The sequence below is a fragment of the Oryzias melastigma genome, linkage group LG17, assembly GCF_002922805.2.
Source record: "Oryzias melastigma strain HK-1 linkage group LG17, ASM292280v2, whole genome shotgun sequence".
NCBI lineage: Eukaryota > Metazoa > Chordata > Actinopteri > Beloniformes > Adrianichthyidae > Oryzias > Oryzias melastigma.
Genome location: NC_050528.1, coordinates 23,445,687 through 23,454,443, shown reverse-complemented (window position 1 = coordinate 23,454,443; position 8,757 = coordinate 23,445,687). Strand labels below are relative to the sequence as shown.

At 38.5% G+C, this 8,757-nt stretch overlaps 3 protein-coding genes and 1 non-coding gene across 6 annotated transcripts in view; 2 read left to right on the top strand and 2 right to left on the bottom strand.

The window, feature by feature from the left end:
* Positions 1 to 527, bottom strand: part of LOC112147428 — a gene marked incomplete at its 5' end in the record, with an annotated part of 5,087 nt that extends 4,560 nt beyond the window's left edge. For both annotated transcript variants that reach the window (XM_024273809.1, XM_024273810.2), the window contains 1 exon segment: positions 382 to 527.
* LOC112147426 (caspase-8) lies at positions 462 to 3,944 on the top strand. Its single transcript, XM_024273805.2, has 6 exons — positions 462 to 1,675; positions 1,749 to 2,083; positions 2,160 to 2,194; positions 2,299 to 2,404; positions 2,474 to 3,020; positions 3,126 to 3,944. The coding sequence occupies exons 2-6, from the start codon at positions 1,750 to 1,752 to the stop codon at positions 3,265 to 3,267; spliced, it is 1,164 nt and encodes a 387-aa protein (XP_024129573.1). The 5' UTR covers positions 462 to 1,675; position 1,749; the 3' UTR covers positions 3,268 to 3,944.
* trnae-cuc lies at positions 1,268 to 1,339 on the bottom strand. The gene has a single exon. It is a non-coding gene; the product is annotated as a tRNA-Glu (tRNA).
* Positions 3,864 to 8,757, top strand: part of LOC112147427 (ciliogenesis associated TTC17 interacting protein) — a 6,143-nt gene continuing 1,249 nt past the window's right edge. The window contains exons 1-8 of one of the 2 annotated variants that reach the window (XM_024273808.2): positions 3,864 to 4,151; positions 6,368 to 6,553; positions 6,652 to 6,707; positions 7,273 to 7,359; positions 7,455 to 7,622; positions 7,694 to 7,818; positions 8,324 to 8,397; positions 8,513 to 8,571. In XM_024273808.2, coding sequence (XP_024129576.1) covers positions 4,037 to 4,151; positions 6,368 to 6,553; positions 6,652 to 6,707; positions 7,273 to 7,359; positions 7,455 to 7,622; positions 7,694 to 7,818; positions 8,324 to 8,397; positions 8,513 to 8,571 — 870 coding nt within the window. In that variant the 5' untranslated portion in view covers positions 3,864 to 4,036. The remainder of the gene's footprint in view (positions 4,152 to 6,367; positions 6,554 to 6,651; positions 6,708 to 7,272; positions 7,360 to 7,454; positions 7,623 to 7,693; positions 7,819 to 8,323; positions 8,398 to 8,512; positions 8,572 to 8,757) is intronic. The other variant, XM_024273807.2, reaches the window with a different exon arrangement.

Below are 8,757 nucleotides of genomic sequence, written 5' to 3'. Positions count from 1 at the left end.
GCTCCCACACCCGATTAATCGACCACGCTGAGAGCCTCGTGTGGGGCGGACAAACAGAAACTCAAAACCAGAAACTTATAACGGGACAGCAGGGCACAGTACTCTGACACTAAAAGCGGAAAACACCGTATTAAAAACATATTTTCATTAAAAAAATAGTATTTATTTAAAACAAACGTCTGCTGTCATTGATAAAAAATAAAAATAAAAATAAAAAAACATGAGCTTTATACGTGGTGCGTCCCAAAACCACACACCCAGTCTTTAAAACCCCTCGGTCAGTCCGGATCTACCGCTGCCGTGATGCTGCTATAAAATACAATAAAATCAACCACTAATTTTAAAACATTTGCAGCAGGTGACAATAAAACACAGTCTTACCAAACTTAGACTCGCATCAGCTGACGCAGCTTCGTCAGCCGCCCAGTCCCACAACTGGAAGCTCGCACCTAGCAACCACACATCGACTTCCTTTTATACTCTGTGCTGTGGGAACAGCGACACCCACTGGAGCCTCCCGTTACATCACTAACTTTTCTCTATGAAAAGTCTTGGAAAAATTGTCATTTGACAATGGTCACTGAGGTTATTAAAGACATTCTCAGAGCTTTTGTGTTAATAGCAAAACATTACTTTTATTACAACATGAAGTAAAATAAATACCTGATAACAATCTTTAAGGTCTAAGTGATAAGAAAGACTCCCAACAGTAACACTAATAGATTGTTATCTTGAAAGGATAAAGAAAAACTCTTACCTTTCGTGCCTCCTCTGTCACAGACTACTGATCTTTCTTTCGCCCTTTTAGTTAATGACACATCTCTGGGGGAAAGCTACAGGCTGACGTCACTTTCTGTACAGAGATCCAGGAAACCAGGGCTTTGTGTGTTTGTAGTTGTGCCTCTGTGCTTTAATGTATTTTGGAGGGAACAAGAACAAATTATTCCACTCAATGAATTTTAAAACAAATGTGTGTAATGTTTTGAGATGTGGATTTTGTTATGATGGTTGATGACAATAATCTTTTGTTTTTCACTTGCTAAAGAATGTTTAGTTGTTTTATTTTTACTAGATTTGGAAAAAATACCCAGGTTCAGCCAAAATAGAGAACATGCATATTTTCATGTGAAGACTGATTTTGATATGTCAGACAATTTTTCTTGTTCTTCTTCTTCTTCTTCTTTGTGGCTTTTTATGTTTTCATAGAAAAATATTTGACACCGAAACAGACCCCAGAAATCCTACATTTAAAAAAAAAAAAAAGTAGTTCCCTGACCGGGAATCGAACCCGGGCCGCGGCGGTGAGAGCGCCGAATCCTAACCACTAGACCACCAGGGACGCTGCATGTGCGGACGAGAGTTTTATTTTTATAATAGACTAGGCGGGACTATAGTTTTGTCACTGGGGGGCGACATCACGTCATGCTCATCCAATCTACATTATTGTTTGTATTGTTAGAAATTGCAGGTGGAAGCGCTCGAATTACTTGTTTATATGATTAATTTTCTAATGTGACCACCAGGTTTCTTTTAAGAAAAGCCTTAGCGGCAGGTCTGTCCGGTCGCCTGCACTACAAAGCTCCGAAAAACGTGGTTTCGATTTCACTGCTGGACCAGGAGTAAGAAACTCATCTACTCATTCACGAAAAAGGAAAAAATATCAAGGAATTTAAAGGTAAAACTCAGTTACCATTAACAATTTATGTGTAACTCAATTATATTAACTTGTGTATTTTTAATACCCCCAGCATGTCGGCTAAAGACACTTTAAGGAGTAATAAAACAGCTATTCTGTCGACTTTGTGCGTGGATCAGAGGCTCATTCTCAATAAAGTCCACGAGAAGAACCTCATCACTTCTCGAGAGTACAACAACCTCAAAAGCATCAACAAGGAAGACGTGGAAGGACACGTGGTTGAGCTTCTGGATAAGATTCTGAATAAAGGAGAAACAACCTGTCAACATTTTCTCAACATCTTGCAAACAGATGAGGACATAAAAGCTACTTTTCCAGAACTGAAACTCCAGCAGCCAAAAGAAATCTCTTTTCCCGAGTCCATCCAAGAAGTATCGTCTAATGATGGTACATAAACATACACAGAACCCAGAAATATGTGCATAGTGTGTGTTTTTAATTGTTTTCTTTCACTTGTACTTAGAATATGTGCTGCATGACAACAAGAGGCAGAAAAGGGTGAGGCTTTACTCAACTGTTGAACCATGATAATTGGGGGATTTTTCACAGTTTTTTTTGTAAAACCTCTTGTTTGCATAATTTAATGTGTTCTGCTTTCTCAGGAGGAGCTCTATCAGCTGAATACTCGTCCTGTCGGCCTCTGCTTGATCATAAATAACGAGAGCTTCTGTGACGGCTCAATGAGAAGAGGCACAGAGAAAGATGCTGGTATGTTTTGCATAATTTGAAAAGAGAATTTTGTTCGTTTTGGACCTAAAATCTTGGCTTTTTCTGCAGAAAGCCTGGCGCAGGTGTTTTCATGGTTGGGGTTCAGAGTGCTGATGTGCAAAGATCAAACCAGGGATCAGATGAATAGGACCCTGGAATGTTTGGCCCTACCGACCAACTCGACTGACCTGCTGGAGTTCCAGGTTCAGGAGTGGTCTGGGTGCAGTTTCGTCACCCCTCAACAAGTGCTTCAGCACGGCGATGCATTCGTTTGCTGCATCCTGAGTCATGGAAAAAAGGGAGTGGTTTTGGGGACCGACCTCATCCCCCTTCCTATTAAGCACATCACCCAAACCTTCAAGGCGTCTGAGCAGTCAGCTCTCTCAGGGAAGCCCAAAGTGTTCCTGATACAAGCCTGCCAGGGAGGGCAGAAACACAAAGGGGTGGCACTGAAAGATGTTGAGGCGGACAATTGCGGTACACAAACCATCCCAGAGGAAGCAGATATTCTGGTTGCCGTAGCTACTGTTGAAGATTACGCGGCTTTTAGGCACATTTCTGATGGCAGCTGGTTCGTCCAGTCTCTGTGTCAGCAGCTAAAGGAGCGTTGCCCCAAGTAAGTAAAGAAAAATCTCCAAAAGCTCATTACATCCTTGCATTGTATTTATTTCATTTTAACTGCATGGACAGATGAACTAAGAGTTTTTGTTGATTGCTATAGAGGAGAGGACATCACTGCCATCCTCCACCATGTGAATGATGATGTTGGTCTGAAGGAGGGCTCCCGCATGCCCGGCGCCATGAAGCAGATACCTGAAGTGAGGTTCACCCTGAGGAAGAGACTCGTGCTGACACCATATTAATGGGAATTCATCCACTCCTAAAAATACTGTAATATTTTGTAATAATTTTTCTCTTTTAAATTCTTTATTTACATTTTATGAAGGGGTTTTTACACAGTCACAAATGCATCTTAATAAATAAAGTTGAACACATGGTTAAACCTGTTTTCTTTCCTTTAATGTTATCAGAAACTGGTGATTATGGAGGATGTTAAAGAGCTGGAGACCACTGACAGGATTTTAAAAACAAAACACAACAAAAATCTATGCCTACCTTGTAAAATTAAGCAAGAGAAAAATGTGTTAATTTATAACCTAATACATTATCTTAATTAAACCTGTCATGAAAAAGGAAAATAGAAAAGCTGAAAGCAATATATGAAAACTGAAAGAAAATATTTATAATTACAGAATAATTATTATTACAGAATTCAGTCTCAGATATAACATTAAATTAGTGAGATGTATGTTTTAATAAAAATCATCATAGTCGAAAAAAATCTCTTGGGAAAAAAAATGCAGGCAGACAAAAAAAAATTCAAGTAAAAGAGCATTTCCTCAGGAACTAGTTGCAGCTGCGCATTAATATCGAGCGGTTACAGGGTCCTTGCGTGGCGTTGTTGTCATGACAACTCGGCACGCTGCAGGTGCGTGTTTATTTCCTCTATCCAAAACAGAAAAAGAACCAAAAAAAAAAACATCAAGCTGGTCCCAAAAATAAAAAAACATTGAAATCTTCGAAAACAGACCTTTCTATCAGCAGCTAAAAAGTTGCTTTGAAAGGATTTGGATGGAAGCCGAGGAGGACAAAACGGTTTGTTTGGGGGACTCTGATGCCACAGACGGACCCGAACACGGACAGCTGGCAGCCTCTGATGACGCCGTCGCATTTATGTCCAGCTTTGGTGAGTTTAGTTTCTATTTTATCTGCAATAATGAACCAACTACCCTTAGTATGCACGACAAATGTTGCATGTACATGTGTTTATGATTTTTTATATTTCAACAGCAGCTTTAAACCTTTGATTGATTGATTATATAATTTTATTTTCAAGCACAAAATGAAATAGTTACATAAAAATAATAAACAGAAAATAATAAAGTGTTCAACAAAGAAAATACTGAAAGACAGTTTTATTCATTCCCACTCTTACTTTACTTTATGCAAATATTATTACACCTTAAACACAGATCATTATTTGCAATTATTTATTCATTGTGTTGTTATAGAGATGCTATGAGACAATAAATGGGGAAAATGACATTTGTTAAATTATGTATAATGAAAGTTCCCTGAAACATCGCAAGAACCAGTTTGAAAACCTTGTCTGATTATGTAAAGAAAATTAAAATTAAAGGGAAAAAAATCCTGATCATGGAGAAGCTCATAATGAAACCAAAACTTTTAGTAGGCTACACATGGAGAGGCCATCTTGGCCTGCTTTAAGAGTAAACATTAGTAAAACAACTGAAAGTCTACAAAAACCTCATCAAAGACGCAAATCCTCACAAGGGAGCAGTTTCCTCATTTAAACTGTTATGATATTTGTAAATTATTTTTTTTGGTAAATGAAAGGTAACATTTGGAAAGAATTAAGTTTTAGTAACATAATCTATTGCATCAAACCTGGAAAAATGACCAACAAAACTTGCCCTTTCTTGGGTGTTATGGTGTAAAAATTTACTATATGTACTATTGTATATACCATATATGTACTATAGTCAAATGAGCTGATGATCTTCATTTGAACTGCAAAGAAAACCACCCTAGTTATCACAAAGTATACAAAGATGCAACATTTTGGTACATCTACAAAGATGCTAAATCTGGTCAAAAATTTGCTCTTTCATTAATTTCATCAAGAGCTTTGACTGCAAAAAATTTGAACCAGCTGGAGGTTGTTAGAGAAACAACCTCCACACAGAACTGTGCGGGATCAGGGAATAGCAGATTCATAGATAGAATTCATTTTGCATTACTCTGAGACAGGATGTTTTATAGAAATTAGAGAAGGTGGTTGTAGAAACTTGATTTATGTGAGAATTCAGGCTCAAGTCCAAATGTCATCCAAGGTAATTGTCGTGTTTCCCAATGAATCCCTGAAGGGCTTAAGTCCAAGAGCAACAATTTCTGTTTTATTAAATTAGTTAAAAAAAATGAAGTTTCTTTAAATTTATGAGACAATGTTGAAGTCTTCTACGCTAGAAAATATCTCACAGTTTAACATAAAGGTATAGCTGAGCATCACCAGTATAACAATATGACACTTGTGCAACCTTATGACACCCTATCTTGTCTGAATTTAGAGGCTAGGGAGGGCTGGGCTTTGTAAATCTTTAGAGGCTTTATTTTTACCAGCTTCCAGTAACAGTAGTGTTCATGTTTTGGTTTCATTTCCAGGTGAATGCTCATGGTTGAGGCATTTGTTGTAAAACTGGAGTTGACTCATGGTAGTGACACCTGAGGGTGCAGCTGGAATAGAAAAGGAAACATTCAGCTTTCACTGAGCCGCTCACTTGGAGCACCAGATATTTTTACGCTGGATCCTGAGACCACCTCCTCGCCAGCAAGGCAAAGCGGGCCCCATACGCTTTAAAAGTGGGTAGAAAACGTGGGCCCGGCACAGGGAGACCCAGACTCTAAATAGTTAGGCAGTAGTGTGAAGGGTCTTGTCAAAGGATGCACACTACAAGCCCATGGAGCCCCCTGGGAAACAAACTTGCACCAATCCTACATGCAGTAACTGAGCCACCCAACCGCTCATAACAGTGTATGCAGGTGCTGTACTGCAAACATTTTGCACTAGATGCTTATCATTGGACCAAGCACAGAACCCTGTGGCACACCATGACTGATACTGCTGTGGCAAAAACTCATCATTGACAACCTATACCTGATGAATGTTCCTCAAAGCGTTTTCTGTCCCACATTCTGTAAAAAAAAATATTATGACCAGTTGGGTTAAAATGCAACACTAAGATCTTAAAAAAAAAACCAAGTACACACAAGTTGAAGATTAACAGAAAAGGTCAAGAAGTAAAAAGGTGACTCATCCATTTGTTTTGAATGCTGGTTGTTATAAAGGCTGATTGTGGCTCTCCTTCTTTCCTTTTCTGGCAGACCCCGAGGAGCTGCAGAGGTGTGTGTTCACAGAGTCCTTGGTAGTCTTTTCAGAGAGCGGAAGGGAACTGGGGACATTTAACGTCACAGTGCAACATGCCCGAAAGCTTCAGCAGCCCTGCTTGCTGCTTCATGCTCAAAGCCATGGAACGATTGATGGCGCCCCCTGTGGAACAACAGTGACAAGTGAGGGGAGAAGAATGTCCAATGACACATTTACAGGTGTAAAAGTCTATTTATACCAATGGCCTTTGTTTGTTTGTTTGTTTTTACCTCTTTATAAGCTTACATAAGCTGTGAGCTGGAAGTTCTGGAAGAAAACTACCATGAATATATCAAGGTGTGTCCGTTCAACTTTGATTTTACTCACTGACTGTATATGAGAACTGGACTGAGTGCGTGTGACATCACCCAAAGAAGCTGATTTACTTCAAAGTCAACAAAATTAAGTCAGTTCAATCGCGTTTTTTTCTTTTGTCATACAAATGCCATAATGTTGGAGCCAGACGATGTCAGTAAGCAGGGATTGCTCCGAGTCTGGGTCATCATTTCTAGGACAAACAACTCTCACCAATCAGGAATGAGCCTGTTGGAAGTCCACACCGCTACCACTTGAATCTGATTGGTCAATTTATAACTTGAATCATTTGCAATAAAGAAAAAAATTAATGAAAAAAATTGGAATAGCATGAAAAAGAACAGTCATTCTGACAAATAGAGTTAATATTTTTATTTCTCAATGGAAGTCTATGGGATTTTGGCTTGTTGGAGCTAGTCGGTACTTCCTGTTTAGAAACTGGGGGGACTCAGTCCAGTTTTCTATATACAGTTAGTGATTTTACCTCAATAATTGATTTTATACAAATGTACATTGAAATTTTGCTTTCTCTTTTTAACACATTAAGCTTGAAGGCCACAGTGTGGATAATAGGTGTCATTTGGTGCAGCAGGATGGGAAGATGTCCATCAATAAAGTCACCACTGTAGAAGAGGTATGAAAATGTGTTGCATGCAGAAAAAAAACGTTTCAGTGCTCTTACATGTTTTTTGATTCTGTTGAGTATTTTATGTGCAATTTTGTGTACAGGAAGTGAAAAAAGAAAGCGCCTCTTATCCCATATCTTCTCTAAACGGGTTGATCACTGAGGGCTCCAGCCAGCTGCTCATGCGCCTGATCACTCTAAGGAGGAGAGTCCCAGAAAATATGGCGTTTGTCACCTTGGACAAACAATTAAACATTATCCACACCACATTTGTGAGTATATACGTCTGTTCTTGATGATTTGTTAGTGAGTTAAGTTGCGAGCTGGGATTGTATTTGTTCAGAGTGACCTCGGTGTGAAGCAGATGGAAGTTGGCGGTGAAGTCAACGAAGTCTTTGGAGTACAAAGGATGGTTCACTCTGGGAAAAGCAGCCCTGATACATGGGAAAACTACTTCCTAACAAATGGGTAAGTTCAGACAGCAAAGACTAAACCCAAAGTTTCCATCCCATTGTTTTATTTTATTAAATATTTTTTCTTTTTTTTTTATTCAGTTTGTTCATGACAAACACATTTAACTTGGATTAAGTATTTTCTGCAAACTTAGTATGATGTAAAACTGTAACTACTCCCTGAAGGCAATCAATTGGAGCAACAAGTACAACCAGTAAATCCAGCGGAATAACCAGGTGTTTTGGAGTTCTGTAATTGTATAAAAATGTTGGAATGATTTTTAAACTTGTGTGCAGGGTTAACTTTTCTTTTAAAAAAAAGGAGAGAAATTACAATATGAACACATATCAAACCATTTTAAACCAAAATTAGTGTTTTGTATACACCAATCTTAAATTGCATTCAGAACTTTGTTTTGAAAAATCAATTAACCCATAGAGTGTTATAGCTAAATATGTAACTGATTATAAAGCACATTGTTTTGACTTGTTTTCAATTTTAATGAACTGTTTCTGATCAGGCATCTGGTCATAAGACATCAGGTTGGATCCCCATTCACCATGAGACTATTGCAACTGCAATCACGGACGGAAGGTGATTTATGTTCACACAGACAGAAAACCAGCATTTCTCTGTTGAAAACAGACCACAACTACAGTAAAAATAATGGACTGATGGAAGTTTATGGATATGTTTTTTCATGTGTCAGGTCCTGGCAAGGTTTCACTGGTGCAGGTGGAGAATACGGCTGACTTTCTTGAAAGACGGGTAATTAATATGTTCTTATTTACTTTAAATAAATAAATACACAAAGTTTTGCTTATATGATCAGATTTACAGACAGATCATCATTTCTGTTGTGCTTTGTGTGTCAATATCTTGTTTTGGCAGAAGGAACTAAAGGAGGAGTACGCTTTATACCTGCGACAACACCCTGAAATCCGAGATCTCATT

Coding starts and splice junctions, on each gene's coding strand:
- LOC112147426 (XM_024273805.2), top strand. CDS start 1,750: ATGTCGGCTAAAGACACTTTAAGGAGTAATAAAACAGCTATTCTGTCG. Junction 2,195..2,298: donor ACAACAAGAGGCAGAAAAGG/GTGAGGCTTTAC, acceptor CTGCTTTCTCAG/GAGGAGCTCTATCAGCTGAA. Junction 2,405..2,473: donor AGGCACAGAGAAAGATGCTG/GTATGTTTTGCA, acceptor CTTTTTCTGCAG/AAAGCCTGGCGCAGGTGTTT.